General features: G+C 47.4%; 1 protein-coding gene across 4 annotated transcripts in view; it reads left to right on the plus strand.

The window, feature by feature from the left end:
- The window catches only part of LOC129829417 (neural cell adhesion molecule L1.1-like), a 194868-nt gene extending 181823 nt beyond the window's left edge, over positions 1 to 13045 (plus strand). For 3 of the 4 annotated variants that reach the window (XM_055891100.1, XM_055891099.1, XM_055891102.1), the window contains 4 exons: positions 5762 to 5893; positions 6018 to 6090; positions 6477 to 6488; positions 6590 to 13045. In XM_055891100.1, coding sequence (XP_055747075.1) covers positions 5762 to 5893; positions 6018 to 6090; positions 6477 to 6488; positions 6590 to 6851 — 479 coding nt within the window. In that variant the 3' untranslated portion in view covers positions 6852 to 13045. The remainder of the gene's footprint in view (positions 1 to 5761; positions 5894 to 6017; positions 6091 to 6476; positions 6489 to 6589) is intronic. The other variant, XM_055891101.1, reaches the window with a different exon arrangement.
- The last annotated feature ends 5068 nt before the right edge of the window (positions 13046 to 18113 follow it).

The following is an 18113-nucleotide window of genomic DNA, read 5'->3' on the forward strand; positions in this document are numbered from 1 at the left end:
TATATGTTGAAGAGGGTGAGGCCGTGTGCTGCAGACTGTACTAGTGCCCTCGCCAATTCATTGATATATATGGTGGAAGATGGCGCTGGCGGAGATGGCAGCATCGCGACTAGCTCTTAAAAAACGTTTCAGTATTTCGTTTTTTTATGTACTATTTTTTATATTATTATCTCATGAAATGTTTTGTGTCATAACATACAGCCAGGAAGAACTATTGGATATTAGAGCGGCGGTAACTCACCAGATCTACCAGCATGAGGACCAGGAATACGACTTCCCTGGAGCAGATCCTTTGTTCTCTCTCCCCAGAGCAATTTAACTTGTTCCAGAGGCCGACCTAAAACATCGCCGGCGGAGGAGAGGCACGCGAGGCGGCCTGCTGGTTCGATTTAGGAGGCGCGCACACCACCCACCGCTTCCGAGTACATTACTCGCTAATGTTCAGTCTTTGGATGATGTTGATGAGTTTAGAGCAAGGATTTCTTTCCAGAGCGACATCGGGGCCTGTAACATACTTTGTTTCACGGAAACATGGTTCTCTCGGGATACTCTGTCGGAATACTCTCTCGGAATACTCTCTCGGAATACTCTGTCGGAATACTCTCTCGGAATACTCTGTCGGAATACTCTCTCGGAATACTCTCTCGGAATACTCTGTCGGAATACTCTGTCGGAATACTCTGTCGGAATACTCTGTCGGAATACTCTGTCGGAATACTCTGTCGGAATACTCTCTCGGAATACTCTCTCGGAATACTCTCTCGGAATACTTTCTCGGAATACTCTGTCGGAATACTCTCTCGGAATACTCTGTCGCATTACTCTGTCGCAATACTCTCTCGGAATACTCTCTCGGAATACTCTGTCGTAGTCTGTAAATTCAGCAGGATTCTCAGTACATCGCTCAGACAGGAATAAATATCTCTCTGGGAAGTAGAAGGGCGGAGGGGTGTGTGTCATGATTAACGACTCATGGTGTAATTCTAGGAACATACAGGAACTCAAGTAATTTTGTTCACCCGACCTAGAATAACAGTCCCACACAAAGCAGAACGTGTATCATCGGAAGCAGAGTATACTCTGCGCATCGATATTTTTCTTGCTGAGATGGCTGCAGTGCTTGTGGAAGTGTCCGAAGGGCAAGAGAAGTTCATCTCAGCTACCGTATTGCACGACTGCAAGGAGAAGGGAAGTTGCTCATTCATAGAGACCGCTGGCTCAAAATCATGAAAAGAACGGTCAATCACGTCTGCTAATGGCATGTGTTGAGATATCGTAATATCTCTTTGGATCGGATTCTGAACCAAGAGGTTTCTAAACATCTTTTTCCCAAGGGGTGCTTTCGGCAGATACCCCTCGTGAATGACTACGTTGCAGCTAGTGTTAGGGGAAGACAGTGTGGTCAGTGGAGAAGACACTGTGGCCTGTGACCATACCTGGTTGGTTTTCCAATCCATCAGTGGGAGTAACCGCTCCATCAAGTCCGAGTAGCAGGGGTACAGATTCGAGGCTAGTAACATACACAGGGTGAACGAGCGATACGTCCTGGAAGTGCAGTTTCAGCATAACTCTCAATGTCAGAGGCGAGGTAGTCTGTGTCCCCTCGAAGTGTAGTGTCGCATCGTTCCACTTTTAACCAACGTTTAGTTGGTTTCAAAGCCCTTTCGAGAAACAATGTTTGAAAGATGAGCGATATTGCCCAAATCAATTCCCGCATGACAAGTTAATCCTAGTTAATCCTAGTCAAGTTAGTCCTCCAGGACTGTTTCCAGGTGTGGGCCTTTGTATCAGACTCTATAGACAAAGCCTGTGGGCTTGTTTCTTGATCAAGCGGGCCCTGGATAGGGTCTCGAAAGACAGCGGGAGAAATGTGAATTTTAACGTCCTAGTTATGGGTGTTAATTCCTGCGGACCTGGTGTCCGGTAATTCCTCGTCTCGTCCTTGTGACTTATCTTTTACCCTTTTCTCAAATGTTTCTCGCTTTAGTTCTTCACCGAGTGGAACTTCTGGATAACATTGGTCTACGTTTTGATCGTCCTTTAACCCTTTGTTACCTTTGTGCTCTGACACTTTGTGTGGGTTGGGTGCAAGGAACATAGCGAACAGGTTGATTGTAGCGGTAGTCATTTTGATGGCGATGTACTTTACGGTTATTTCGACCGCAGAGGTTATTGGAATCGGGGTTTCGTGGTAGTAACCGTTGTGCGTCATCTCTTAACGCTCCAATACCTGATAATGCCTCTAACTGGAGTGAGTGCTCCTGGTCAAACTTCAAAACCGAGCGGTCAGGGCTCTTGATGCCTCAAAAGCTGTGCTTGTAAGCTCTCTGAGTTGTAAGATAGCCAAAGTGGGCTGCAGGGCCCAAGTAGGTAATGAAGGTGGGATACATGCTGCGCATGGATCCCTTTTACGGGATCATTTTCCTAAACAACCGCTGAATTGCAGGGCGCAAAATATTACTAAAAATATTTATAAACATGCAATCACAAGTGAAATATACCAAAACACAGCTTAGCTTGTTGTTAATCCACCTATCGTGTCAGATTTTGATAATATGCTTTACAGAGAAAGAAATCCAAGCTTTTGTGAGTGTATCAATCAATGCCACAACAGTTAGCCTTATATTAGCTATATTAGCTAAACAATATCTTTCTCTATTCACATACAACAGTCTGTTTGCACACTTCTGTTTACACAATTGATATATACGTATATATATTTCAACAGCAAAGTCCAATTCCATCTTAGATTCCTCGCACAGGGCGCCATAATATGTCGTGCTATGGCATCATTAAAAGTGAAGACTGTTATTTTATCAAATCAATTCTCTGTAATTGTTATTACGTGATTAAACTAATCATGAAAATGTAATTAACTAGGAAGTCAGGGTACCAAGGGAAATCTTCAGATTATAAAGTTATAGTTTTCCTAATATAACTCCTCAGATATTTTAATATCTGATCAATTAGTCTTCTTATTAATTAATTATTATTTAACTCGCGTCAGTCTCATCTGAACATCCTAAATTGTTGGTTATCTGCCTTTACTAGAAATCATCCATACACCAATTGGCTTAATCATTCATTTACTAACCAACTAAATAATCACAGAAATTAATACACAAAAAACAGTAGATCTGTTACTAACAAATGATAGGGGAGGTTCCCTAGTGGGCTAAGCCGATTGGTGGTGGACAAAGGGAAGTGGGTGTGGACTGAGCGAGAGCGGGAAAGACCAGAGGGAAAGAGTCACTACACACAGTTGATAATTATATTAATTGAAATGCTAAACCTTTGCACATGAACGCTCACTCATTTGGGAATAATTGCAATCAATATATATATTTATGCCCATGTGTCGTGATCTTTTCTGTTTGGATCCGGTCCGTCTGCTGGAGAGTCAGTTCATCTACTTCCCTGAAGATTCAAGTATTTTCGTGGTTAGAATGGATACTTCAGTGTAACCATTCAGAAATGTTCTCAAAGAATAGATGTTTCGGCAGTTGTCGGTAATCGCATCCCAGGTTTACATAACTTCTAGCTGCAGAGTAGTAATTAGTATCTAGGATTTGCTCTTATTCTGTAGAGATCGATAGTCTCAGAGTTGAACCATTTCCAGCCGTGTAGCCAATGCTCCACGTGGTTTGGTTATGAATTCAATAACTATTCGCAATCACAGCTCACGCTGAGGGTTTGCTTAGTCTAAACTCAAACCTGTGCCACCTCAGCTTACACCGAGGTACGGGTAGTCTGAAGGTTTTTTATTCTTAACAATAGAAAAGGCGGTTCTATGACGACTGATCATGTCTGTGCTCACGGGGCCAATGACTTAGTTAAACTTTAAAAGGAACATCATTTCACAAAATAGTTTCATCTTTACTCATTTATTTTATACAAGAATTAGATGCAAACCCCATTATTGAGAAATGTACACATTCAGAGATGTAGTTATGTGTGTTTCCTGTCCTCTCTGAGGTCACCAAATGAAACACACTCGTTACACCCGGAGATAGTCTCCGCCAGGAATTGACAACCTGAGATAACAGAACCTGGGTGTAGGAGAGAGTGGGAAGTCACGATCTGTACTCAGAAAGGGCTATGTCATGACAATACCCAGTGTGCGACAGAGCTGCAGGAGTGTGATACGTTTTTGTTGGTTATGTTGTCATAGTTGTGTCTAAGGGGGCATATGGGGGAGGGAATGCTGTCACCTCCAGGTAGATGTTTGTCCCCCTGTGTGCTGAGGGTGTCGGGTTCTTGTCCAGTTCAGGCACTTAGGCCGCCACAGACTAGTGCATGTCCCCGGGCCTGGAAATGATTGATTTCCCCCTCCAGGATGGAGAAGCTGTCTTCATTAAAGTACAGGGATTCTAGTGAGGGGGTACAGTTAGTGAAAAACCTTTTCAATCACTCCCTTGAGTGCTGTGGCCACAGTTTCCAGCTGTGCTTTCAGGTCGTTTATGCCTGTGTGTATTATTATGTGGCTGGGTGGCCCTAGTTGGTCCTCAGACAGAAGGACTAGGGTGCGCTGGGTGTTTGGACACCAGAGTTTAGACACTGTGTTTGGGAAAAAGTTTATTTTCTTGGATATATTTCCTGTTTAAGTCCACAAGGAGAACTATCTGTGGATTGTGTATGTCGTCAGTGGGTGTGGGGGGGTTGTCACGAGGGCTATCAGGGTCGTTGACAGGGGGGGGGGGTGCTCAGAGGGGGTGGGATCCCCTGGGCTTGGGGTTCTTCATTTGTCTGTCCTGCGGGGATGTCGAGGCTTTGGTCAGGGTCTGGGGTGGACTGTTCTGCTGTGGTGTTGAGACTATGGTCAGGGTCTGGGGTGGACTGTTCTGCTGTGGTGTTGAGACTATGGTCAGGGTCTGGGGTGGACTGTTCTGCTGTGGTGTTGAGACTATGGTCAGGGTCTGGAGTTGACTGTTCTGCTGTGGTGTTGAGACTATGGTCAGGGTCTGGGGTGGACTGTTCTGCTGTGGTGTTGAGACTATGGTCAGGGTCTGGAGTTGACTGTTCTGCTGTGGTGTTGAGACTTTGGTCAGGGTCTGAGGTGGACTGTTCTCCAAGCTTCTCTGCAGGGGTGGCCAGCTCTCTAATGGGCTGTTCTCTGTCACACGCCATCCCCCTCACCCTCTCCTCCAGCAGTCTGATCCTCTCCTCTAGTGCTCTGTTCTTCTCCTGCACTTTCTCCTGTTGATGTTGTCTCACCACTGTCCAGAGTGCAGATATGTCTCTCTCCACCTCCAGCTCTCCGGGTCTGGTTGAGGGGGTGTTGTTGAGCTGACTGGAGTGTGTTCACCTGCTGTTGAATGTATCCTTCATTTCAATGAGGGAGTAGTACTCTACGCTGGGAGGTTGACTTTCCACTTGGGGTTGATCGTCTGTGGGATTGTTTAATGAAGAGGTCTGGTCTCTGTGTCTCTGTGTCTCTGTGTCTCTGTGTCTCTGTGTCTCTGTGTCTCTGTGTCTCTCTCTCTCTCTCTCTCTCTCTCTCTCTCTCTCTCTCTCTCTCTCTCTCTCTCTCTCTCTCTCTCTCTCTCTCTCTCTCTCTCTCTCTCTCTCTCTCTCTCTCTCTCTCTCTCTCTCTCTCTCTCTCTCTCTCTCTCTCTCTCTCTCTCTCTCTCTCTCTCTCTCTCTCTCTCTCTCTCTCTCTCTCTCTCTCTCTCTCTTGCACTCACTCGCCCCGTCTCTCTCTCTGTCTCTCTCTCTCTCTCTCTTGCACTCACTCGCCCCGTCTCTCTCTCTGTCTCCCTAGAGCTACGTGGTGTGGAAGGGGATTTTGCTACTCAAGGCTGGTTCATAGGGCTGGTCAGTGCTGTAGTGTTGCTGATGTTGCTGCTTCTGGTTCTCTGTTTCATCAAGAGGAGTAAAGGGGGCAAGTACGCAGGTAACTAGACACACACTTTCCCCTCTGGGAAGTGGCTGTCCCTCCGTCTACTGTACGTTTTCACACTAATTTGAGTTGCAGGCTGTTTGTTCCAGCTGAGCTCTAACGTGTATCTCTCCTCCAGTGAAAGACAAGGAAGAGAATCAGATGGACTCCGAGGCTCGGCCAATGAAAGACGAGACGTTCGGAGAGTACAGGTTTGTCATATCTAACCACACACACACATCTTTACACAACACACACACACACACATCTTTACACAACACACACACACATCTTTACACAACACACACACACACACACACACACATCTTTACACAACACACACACACACACATCTTTACACAACACACACACACACACACACACATCTTTACACAACACACACACACATCTTTACACAATACACACACAAAACATAAGTATTTTTAATCTCCAATAACCCTGACCTCTAACCCTGACCTCTAACCCTGACCTCTAACCCTGACCTCTAACCCTGACCTCTAACCCTGACCTCTAACCCTGACCTCTAACCCCTGACCTCTAACCTCCCTCTCTACCCTATGCTGCTCCATTTCTGCAGATCTCTGGAAAGGTGAGAACTTTTTCTCTCTCTCTCTCTCTTCGTTCTATTTTGTTTTAACATGGTGTTCATATGTAGCTATTTCTCTGTTCCTGTTTCCTCTGTCTCCATAGTGATGGTGATGAGAAGCGGTCCGTCAGTCAGCCATCTCTGTGTGTGGAGAGTAAACTGGGGAGTGACGACTCCCTTGCCGAATACGGAGACAGTGTCGACATCCAGTTCAACGAGGACGGCTCTTTCATTGGTCAATACAGCGGCCGAGGGCCCGCGCCTACAGGAAATGAGAGCTCTGGCCCCGCCTCCCCTGTCAATCTAGACCCCCCGCCTCCTCCGATAGGCCCCTCCTTCGCCGGAATACTGGACAGGACCAGTTAGAACAGACACACCATCAGACTGCCTCCATGAGGACCTCTCATTCCTGACACCACTGCCATCAGACTGCCTGCATGAAGACCTCTCATTCCTGACACTTCTGTTATCAGACTCCCTGCATGAGGACCTCTCATTCCTGACACCACTGCCTGCATGAGGACCTCTCATTCCTGACACTTCTGCCATCAGACTGCCTCCATGAAGACCTCTCATTCCTGACACCACTGCCTGCATGAGGACCTCTCATTCCTGACACCACTGCCTGCATGAGGACCTCTCATTCCTGACACCACTGCCTCCATGAAGACCTCTCATTCCTGACACTTCTGCCATCAGACTGCCTGCATGAGGACCTCTCATTCCTGACACCACTGCCTGCCTGCCTGCTAGACATACATAAGTTCAGTACATTCCATGGGGGTACAGTATGTAGAGAAGCTGTTTACAGATCAGCTTAACTTCTCTACTCCACGTTTACACACACAGTAGTACACACACAGTAGTACACACACAGTAGTACACACACAGTAATACCCACAGTCAGAATGCAGCTGCCCACTACTCCAAAACCCGTTGACGCGGTGTACCACAGCGCGCTTCGCTTTATCACAGGAAACAGGTTTAAACCTCACCACTGCGTCCTTTATCAGAAGGTCTGCTGGCACCTCACTAAAATCTCGTAGATCACTTCATTACTCTCTTTTTGTTGACAAAGCATCCAACATATCTCACTTCTCTTAAAGTATCAAATACAATGCACCAAACCCGCTCACAGGGCTGGTTAACTCTTGAGGTCCTTCGTGTCTCTACCAACCAATCAGCTTTCAGTTTTAACGCCCCCCAATGTTTGGAATCGTTTACTAACCTCCATCTTGAATCCCTGGTGTCAATAGGCAGTTCAGAATGCCGATGAAGAATGAACTCACTGATGTTTCTGACTGTTTTGGTTGACTGTCATAATGTATTTGTGTTGTGGTAATGTAGTGTTTCTGTAACTGCTGCTTTTTGCTGTTTTATTAAATTATCATGTTGATTTGGGAATTGTTTGTTTTTAGGGCACCATTGAGAATGAGACGCTGATTTAAATTGGGATTTCCTGAATACAAACAAGTTTAATAAAAACACAAACCTAAGAGCCCGACCAAACCCTGACACTCTTAGTCCAACCATCTCTCCTTCTCTCCATCTCTCCATCTCTCCTTCTCTCCATCTCTCCTTCTCTCCATCTCTCCTTCTCTCCTTCTCTCCATCTCTCCTCTTCATCCCTCCTCTTCTCTCCATCTCTTCTCCTCTCCATCTCTCCATCTCTCCTTCTCTCCATCTCTCCTTCTCTCCTTCTCTCCTTCTCTCCTTCTCTCCTTCTCTCCTTCACTCCTTCTCTCCTTCTCTCCATCTCTCCTTCTCTCCTTCTCTCCTTCTCTCCTTCTCACCATCCGTCCGTCTCTCCATCTCTCCATCTCTCCATCTCTCCTTCTCTCCTTCTCTCCTTCTCTCCTTCTCTCCTTCTCACCATCCGTCCTTCTCTCCATCTCTCCTTCTCTCCATCTCTCCACCTCTCCATTTCTCCTTCTCTCCATCTCTCCATCTCTCCTTCTCTCCTTCTCTCCTCTCGAACTCTCCATCTCTCCATCTCTCCTTCTCACCATCCGTCCATCTCTCCTTCTCTCCTCTTCATCCCTCCTCTTCTCTCCATCTCTTCTCCATCTCTCCATCTCTCCTCCCTTGAGAGAGGAGAGGAGGTGAGAGAGGTAGGAGAGGAAATAGGCAAAGAAAAGGTGAGAGTGTATTAATCACAAAGACATTATATTTGGGTATTTTACATCATTTTTGGTGCAACATTTTATTTAATTGTTTTGGGGGGAGATATGTGGTGTTTCTTTCTCAGTGTCGCTGTGTTTGTAATGAATTAGGGTTAGGGTTAGGGTTAGGGTTAGGGTTAGGGTTAGCACCTGGCACCTCACTAACCCTAACCCTAACCCTAACCCTAACCCTAACCCTTCCCATTCAAAATCCCATTTTCTCTAACCCTAACCCTAACCTTAAACCTAATCCTAACCCTTATCCTAACCCTAAACCCTTATCCTAACCCTTATCCTAACCCTAACCCCTTACCCTAACCCTAAACTTAAACCTAATACTAACCCTTATCCTAACCCTAAACCCTTATCCTAACCCTAACCTTTAAACGCTAATCCTAACTTGTAATTGTAACTCTAAACCTAACCCCTAAACTTAAAATAGCCTTCTTCCTTGTGGGGACCGGAAAAATGTCCCCACTTGTCTGAATGTTCCTTATTTTACTACCCCCAAGGATAGTAAACACACACACACACACACACACACACACACACACTCACACTCACACTCACACACACACACATTTACATTTACATTTACATTTAAGTCATTTAGCAGACGCTCTTATCCAGAGCGACTTACAAATACATACATTCATACATACACAAATACATACATTCATATTCATACTTTTTTTTTTTTTTTTTTTTTTTGGCATCTATGGCATCCATGGACTAGTCAAGCTCTGTAGCAAACTTCTACTACTGGGCTGAAGGAGAAAGGGGCAATGGAAGAAAGAAGAACAAAAGAGGAGGAGAGAGGAGGGAGAGGGAGGAGAGAGGAGGGAGGAGAGAAGGAGGAGAGAAGGAGGACAGAGGGAGGAGAGAGGGAGGAGAGAGGAGGGAGGAGAGAAGAGGGAGTAGAGAAGAGGGAGGAGAGAGGGAGGAGAGAGGGAGGAGAGAGGGAGGAGAGAGGAGGGAGGAGAGAAGGAGGAGAGAAGGAGGACAGAGGGAGGAGAGAGGGAGGAGAGAGGAGGGAGGAGAGAAGGAGAGAGAGGGAGGAGAGAGGGAGGAGAGAGGGAGGAGAGAGGAGGGAGGAGAGAAGGAGAGAGAGGGAGGAGAGAGAGAGCAGAAGGAGAGAAGAGGAAGGAGAGAGAGAGCAGAAGGAGAGAGAGGGAGGAGAGAAGAGGGAGAGAAGAGGGAGAGAGGGAGGAGAGAGGGAGGAGAGAGAGAGGGAGTAGAGAAGAGGGAGAGAATCAGAAGTATCATTCTCTGAATGTAAATAGAAGGACTAGTCCATGGACTAGTCAAGCTCTGTAGCAAACTTCTACTACTGGGCTGAAGGAGAAAGGGGCAATGGAAGAAAGAAGAACAAAAGAGGAGGAGAGAGGAGGGAGAGGGAGAGGGAGGAGAGAGAGAGGGAGGAGAGAGGAGGGAGTAGAGAAGAGGGAGGAGAGAGGGAGGAGAGAGGGAGGAGAGAGGGAGGAGAGAGGAGGGAGGAGAGAAGGAGGAGAGAAGGAGGAGAGAGGGAGGAGAGAGGGAGGAGAGAGGAGGGAGGAGAGAAGGAGAGAGAGGGAGGAGAGAGGGAGGAGAGAGGGAGGAGAGAGGGAGGAGAGAGGAGGGAGGAGAGAAGGAGGAGAGAAGGAGGAGAGAGGGAGGAGAGAGGGAGGAGAGAGGAGGGAGGAGAGAAGGAGAGAGAGGGAGGAGAGAGGGAGGAGAGAGGGAGGAGAGAGGAGGGAGGAGAGAAGGAGAGAGAGGGAGGAGAGAGAGAGCAGAAGGAGAGAAGAGGAAGGAGAGAGAGAGCAGAAGGAGAGAGAGGGAGGAGAGAAGAGGGAGAGAAGAGGGAGAGAGGGAGGAGAGAGGGAGGAGAGAGAGAGGGAGTAGAGAAGAGGGAGAGAATCAGAAGTATCATTCTCTGAATGTAAATAGAAGGACTAGTCCATGGACTAGTCAAGCTCTGTAGCAAACTTCTACTACTGGGCTGAAGGAGAAAGGGGCAATGGAAGAAGGAAGAACAAAGGAGGAGGAGAGAGAGAGGGAGAGGGAGGAGAGAGAGAGGGAGGAGAGAGAGAGGGAGGAGAGAGAGAGGGAGGAGAGAGGAGGGAGTAGAGAAGAGGGAGTAGAGAAGAGGGAGGAGAGAGGGAGGAGAGAGGGAGGAGAGAGGAGGGAGGAGAGAAGGAGGAGAGAGGGAGGAGAGAGGGAGGAGAGAGGGAGGAGAGAGAGATGGAGTAGAGGAGAGGGAGTAGAGAAGAGGGAGTAGAGAAGAGGGAGGAGAGAGGGAGGAGAGAGGAGGGAGGAGAGAAGGAGGAGAGAGGGAGGAGAGAGGGAGAGAGGGAGGAGAGAGGAGGGAGGAGAGAAGGAGAGAGAGAGGGAGGAGAGAGAGAGGAGAGAGAGAGGGAGTAGAGAAGAGGGAGGAGAGAGGGAGGAGAGAGAGAGCAGAAGGAGAGAAGAGGAAGGAGAGAGAGGGAGGAGAGAAGAGGGAGAGAAGAGGGAGAGAGGGAGGAGAGAGGGAGGAGAGAGGGAGGAGAGAGGGAGGAGAGAGGGAGGGAGGAGAGAGAGGGAGGAGAGAAGAGGGAGAGAAGAGGGAGAGAGGGAGGAGAGAGAGAGGAGAGAGGGAGGAGAGAGGGAGGAGAGAGGGAGGAGAGAGGGAGGAGAGAGGGAGGAGAGAAGAGGGAGAGAATCAGAAGTATCATTCTCTGAATGTAAATAGAAGCTGAAGATTGTTATCTATCTGATCATTTCAATTGATCCTTTTTCAAAGTGATTATTTTAATGTCACTTGGTTTTGTAGCTCCCACCGCTCTCTTCAGTTAAACTGCTGTTCCTGTGTGGTGTCATATCTATGATGCTAAACCTTACAGCCTGTGTGGTGTCATATCTATGATGCTAAACCTTACAGCCTGTATGGTGTCATATCTATGATACTAATCCTTACAGCCTGTATGGTGTCATCATATCTATGATACTAATCCTTACAGCCTGTATGGTGTCATCATATCTATGATACTAATCCTTACAGCCTGTATGGTGTCATCATATCTATGATACTAATCCTTACAGCCTGTATGGTGTCATCATATCTATGATACTAATCCTTACAGCCTGTATGGTGTCATATCTATGATACTAAACCTTACAGCCTGTATGGTGTCATCATATCTATGATACTAATCCTTACAGCCTGTATGGTGTCATATCTATGATACTAATCCTTACAGCCTGTATGGTGTCATCATATCTATGATACTAATCCTTACAGCCTGTATGGTTGGTTTCTGTATTGGCTTGTAGTCCAGACGCCTGTGTTTAGATCCTAGAAAATCTTTCAACTTATGTTTCTGTATGTTAGATAAACAGCAGCTATAGATTATTGATGAGAAATGTCATACCTGTAACCATTTATTAGTTAACATTGATAAGAAATGTCATACCTGTAACCATTTATTAGTTAACATTGATTATTGATAAGATTTGTCATACGTGTAACTATTTATTAGTTAACATTGATTATTGATAAGAAATGTCATACGTGTAACCATTTATTAGTTAACATTGATTATTGATTAGAAATGTCATATCTGTAAAACAAAAAGGGCCAATGTTTAGTCATTGTTGAAAGAACACGATCATTACATCATCACCAGGAAGCTCAACGCGTCTTTTGAAAAATGGGCAGGGCAAAGAGGAACAGGAGAGAAGCCTGATTGGCCCAGAGAGGCCAGTTTGTGTTGTTGTTCCAGGGCACCTTAGTAGCAGTGTCCCCGGGCATCTCAGATGATTCAAATGTCATATTCATGTGGTTGAACACTTTTAATGGCATTGTGAGCAGAGAGACTGCAATATAGACACACTGGAATGAACCCAATACGTTCTACAGACTCCTCTCTGGTCCAGCCTCTGCTCCATGCTACTCGGAACTAGGAAAGTCCCAAATTTCCAACTTGCTAATTTGTTGTACAACTACAACAATTAGCATGTCAGAGATTTTTGGAGTTTCCTAGTTCCGACTAAGAAGTTAATGGGTCATATCTGTCAAGCTGTCAGGGACAATACAGTTTGGAAGTAATGAGTTGAAAAATACTCATAGAAATCAATTGGAAATTAACCTGTCTGTCTGTCTGTCTGTCTGTCTGTCGCAGCCTTCTTTTACAACTATAAACACAGAGAAAAACAACAAAAACTAGAAAAGGGAAAATATGAATATTTTACAATAACCAATAAGTATATGACTAATATTAATATCAATACAATCTGAAGCCTCACAGAGCTACTGGGGAGGAAGGGAGGGATGAACACATTTGAGGGGAGGGTTAAACAAGTGATATTGTACCTGCTTGTTGCATCGTGTATCTAATTAATTAACCCCACAGCTACTAATAAACTGGGACTATGCATAACCAAGATACCACTACACTGTGACTTATTGTGGGTGTGGGTGTGGGTGTGGGTGTGTGGGTGTGCATATGGGTGTGTGGGTATGAGTGTGCATATGGGTGTGTGGGTGTGAGTGTGCATATGGGTGTGTGGGTGTGAGTGTGCATATGGGTGTGAGTGTGCATGTGGGTGTGAGTGTGCATATGGGTGTGTGGGTGTGGGTGTGCATATGGGTGTGTGGGTGTGAGTGTGCATATGGGTGTGTGGGTGTGAGTGTGCATATAGGTGTGAGTGGGCATATGGGTGTGTGAGTGTGCATATGGGTGTGTGGGTGTGAGTGTGCATATGGGTGTGTGGGTGTGAGTGTGCATATAGGTGTGAGTGTGCATATGGGTGTGTGAGTGTGCATATGGGTGTGTGGGTGTGAGTGTGCATATGGGTGTGTGGGTGTGAGTGTGCATATGGGTGTGTGGGTGCATATGGGTGTGTGGGTGTGAGTGTGCATATGGGTGTGAGTGTGCATATGGATGTGTGGGTGTGAGTGTGCATATGGGTGTGTGGGTGTGAGTGTGCATATGGGTGTGTGGGTGTGGGTGTGCATATGGGGGTGTGGGTGTGGGTGTGCATATGGGTGTGTGGGTGTGAGTGTGCATATGGGTGTGTGGGTGTGAGTGTGCATATGGGTGTGTGGGTGCATATGGGTGTGTGGGTGTGAGTGTGCATATGGGTGTGTGGGTGTGGGTGTGCATATGGGTGTGTGGGTGTGAGTGTGCATATGGGTGTGTGGGTGTGAGTGTGCATATGGGTGTGAGTGTGCATATGGGTGTGTGGGGGTGAGTGTGCATATGGGTGTGTGGGTGCATATGGGTGTGTAGGTGTCAGTGTGCATATGGGTGTGAGTGTGCATATGGGTGTGTGGGGGTGAGTGTGCATATGGGTGTGTGGGGGTGAGTGTGCATATGGGTGTGTGGGTGTGAGTGTGCATATGGGTGTGTGGGGTGAGTGTGCATATGGGTGTGTGGGTGTGAGTGTGCATATGGGTGTGTGGGGTGAGTGTGCATATGGGTGTGTGGGTGTGAGTGTGCATATGGGTGTGTGGGTGTGAGTGTGCATATGGGTGTGTGGGTGTGAGTGTGCATATGGGTGTGTGGGTGTCAGTGTGCATATGGGTGTGTGGGTGTGAGTGTGCATATGGGTGTGTGGGTGTGAGTGTGCATATGGGTGTGTGGGTGTGAGTGTGCATATGGGTGTGTGGGTGTCAGTGTGCATATGGGTGTGTGGGTGTGAGTGTGCATATGGGTGTGTGGGGGTGAGTGTGCATATGGGTGTGTGGGTGCATATGGGTGTGTGGGTGTCAGTGTGCATATGGGTGTGAGTGTGCATATGGGTGTGTGGGGGTGAGTGTGCATATGGGTGTGTGGGGGTGAGTGTGCATATGGGTGTGTGGGTGTGAGTGTGCATATGGGTGTGTGGGGGTGAGTGTGCATATGGGTGTGTGGGTGTGAGTGTGCATGTGGGTGTGTGGGTCCAGACAAGACAACAATCAAATCGTATTTTTCACATGCGCCGAATACAACAGTAGTAGTGTAGTATAGTGTAGTGTGTAGGTGTAGACCTTACAGTGAAATGCTAAATTACAAGCCCTTATCCAACAATGCAGTTTTGAGAAAAATACCCCAAAAAATAAGAAATAAAAGTAACAAATAATTAAAGAGCAGCAGTAAAATAACAATAGCGAGGCTATATACAGGGGGTACCGGTACATAGTCAATGTGGAGGCTATATACAGGGGGTACCGGTACATAGTCAATGTGGAGGCTATATACAGGGGGTACCGGTACAGAGTCAATGTGGAGGCTATATACAGGGGGTACCGGTACAGAGTCAATGTGGAGGCTATATACAGGGGGTACCGGTACAGAGTCAATGTGGAGGCTATATACAGGGGGTACCGCTACAGAGTCAATGTGGAGGCTATATACAGGGGGTACCGATACAGAGTCAATGTGGAGGCTATATACAGGGGGTACCGGTACAGAGTCAATGTGGAGGCTATATACAGGGGGTACCGGTACAGAGTCAATGTGGAGGCTATATACAGGGGGTACCGATACAGAGTCAATGTGGAGGCTATATACAGGGGGTACCGGTACAGAGTCAATGTGGAGACTATATACAGGGGGTACCGGTACAGAGTCAATGTGGAGGCTATATACAGGGGGTACCGCTACAGAGTCAATGTGGAGGCTATATACAGGGGGTACTGGTACATAGTCAATGTGGAGGCTATATACAGGGGGTACCGGTACAGAGTCAATGTGGAGACTATATACAGGGGGTACCGGTACAGAGTCAATGTGGAGGCTATATACAGGGGGTACCGGTACAGAGTCAATGTGGAGGCTATATACAGGGGGTACCGGTACAGAGTCAATGTGAGGAGCTATATACAGGGGGTACCGGTACAGAGTCAATGTGGAGGCTATATACAGGGGGTACCGGTACAGAGTCAATGTGGAGACTATATACAGGGGGTACCGGTACAGAGTCAATGTGGAGGCTATATACAGGGGTACCGGTACAGAGTCAATGTGGAGGCTATATACAGGGGGTACCGGTACAGAGTCAATGTGGAGGCTATATACAGGGGGTACCGGTACAGAGTCAATGTGGAGACTATATACAGGGGGTACCGGTACAGAGTCAATGTGGAGGCTATATACAGGGGGTACCGGTACAGAGTCAATGTGAGGGGCTATATACAGGGGGTACCGGTACAGAGTCAATGTGAGGGGCTATATACAGGGGGTACCGGTACAGAGTCAATGTGGAGGCTATATACAGGGGGTACCGGTACAGAGTCAATGTGGAGACTATATACAGGGGGGTACCGGTACAGAGTCAATGTGGAGGCTATATACAGGGGTACCGGTACAGAGTCAATGTGGAGGCTATATACAGGGGGGTACCGGTACAGAGTCAATGTGGAGGCTATATACAGGGGGTACCGGTACAGAGTCAATGTGGAGGCTATATACAGGGGGTACCGGTACAGAGTCAATGTGGAGGCTACATACAGGGTGTACCGGTACAGAGTCAATGTGGAGGCTATATACAGGGGGTACCGGTACAGAGTCAATGTGAGGGGCTATATACAGAGGGTACCGGTACAGAGTCAATGTGGAGGCTATATACAGGGGGTACCGGTACAGAGTCAATGTGGAGGCTATATACAGGGGGTACCGGTACAGAGTCAATGTGGAGGCTATATACAGGGGGGTACCGGTACAGAGTCAATGTGGAGGCTATATACAGGGGGTACCGGTACAGAGTCAATGTGGAGACTATATACAGGGGGTACCGGTACAGAGTCAATGTGGAGGCTATATACAGGGGGTACCGGTACAGAGTCAATGTGGAGGCTATATACAGGGGGTACCGGTACAGAGTCAATGTGAGGGGCTATATACAGGGGGTACCGGTACAGAGTCAATGTGGAGGCTATATACAGGGGGTACCGGTACAGAGTCAATGTGGAGGCTATATACAGGGGTACCGGTACAGAGTCAATGTGGAGGCTATATACAGGGGGTACCGGTACAGAGTCAATGTGGAGGCTATATACAGGGGGTACCGGTACAGAGTCAATGTGGAGGCTATATACAGGGGGTACCGGTACAGAGTCAATGTGGAGGCTACATACAGGGTGTACCGGTACAGAGTCAATGTGGAGGCTATATACAGGGGGTACCGGTACAGAGTCAATGTGGAGGCTATATACAGGGGGTACCGGTACAGAATCAATGTGGAGGCTATATACAGGGGGTACCGGTACAGAGTCAATGTGAGTGGCTATATACAGGGGGTACCGGTACAGAGTCAATGTGGAGGCTATATACAGGGGGTACCGGTACAGAGTCAATGTGGAGACTATATACAGGGGGTACCGGTACAGAGTCAATGTGGAGGCTATATACAGGGGTACCGGTACAGAGTCAATGTGGAGGCTATATACAGGGGGTACCGGTACAGAGTCAATGTGGAGGCTATATACAGGGGGTACCGGTACAGAGTCAATGTGGAGGCTATATACAGGGGGTACCGGTACAGAGTCAATGTGGAGGCTACATACAGGGTGTACCGGTACAGAGTCAATGTGGAGGCTATATACAGGGGGGTACCGGTACAGAGTCAATGTGGAGGCTATATACAGGGGGTACCGGTACAGAGTCAATGTGGAGGCTATATACAGGGGGTACCAGTACAGAGTCAATGTGGAGGCTATATACAGGGGGTACCAGTACAGAGTCAATGTGGAGGCTATATACAGGGTGTTACGGTACAGAGTCAATGTGGAGGCTATATACAGGGGGTACCGGTACAGAGTCAATGTGGAGGCTATATACAGGGTGTTACGGTACAGAGTCAATGTGGAGGCTATATACAGGGGGTACCGGTACAGAGTCAATGTGAGGGGCCACCAGTTAGTCGAGGAAATTGAGGTAATATTTACATGTGGGTAGATTTATTAAAGTGACTTTTGCATATTTAATAACCGAGAGTTGCAGCAGAATAAAAAAGGGGGTGGCAATGCAAATAGTCTGGGTGGCCATTTGATTGTTCAGTAGTCTTTTGGCTTGGGGTTAGAAGCTGTTTAAAAGCCTCTTGGACCTAGACTTGGCGCTCCGGTACCGCTTGCCGTGTGGTAGCAGAGAGAACAGTCGATGACTAGGGTGGATGGAGCCTTGGACAACTTGTAGGGCTTTCCTCTGACACCGCCTGGTATAGAGGTACTGGACGGCAGGAAGCTTTGGACCCAGTAATGTACTGGGGCGTACCCACTACCCTCTGTAGTGCCTTGCGGTCGGAGGCCGAGCAGTTGCCGTACCAGGCATTGATGCAACCCGTCAGGATGCTCTCGATAGTGCAGCTGTAGAACCTTTTGAGGATCTGAGGACCCCTGCCAAATATTTTGAGTCTCTTGAGGGGGAATAGGTTTTGTCGTGCCCTCTTCACGACTGTCTTGGTGTGTTTGGACCATGATAGGTTGTTGGTGATGTGGACACCAAGGAACATGAAGCTCTCAACCTGCTCC

This window comes from Salvelinus fontinalis, chromosome 31, assembly GCF_029448725.1.
Source record: "Salvelinus fontinalis isolate EN_2023a chromosome 31, ASM2944872v1, whole genome shotgun sequence".
Classification (NCBI taxonomy): Eukaryota; Metazoa; Chordata; class Actinopteri; order Salmoniformes; family Salmonidae; genus Salvelinus; species Salvelinus fontinalis.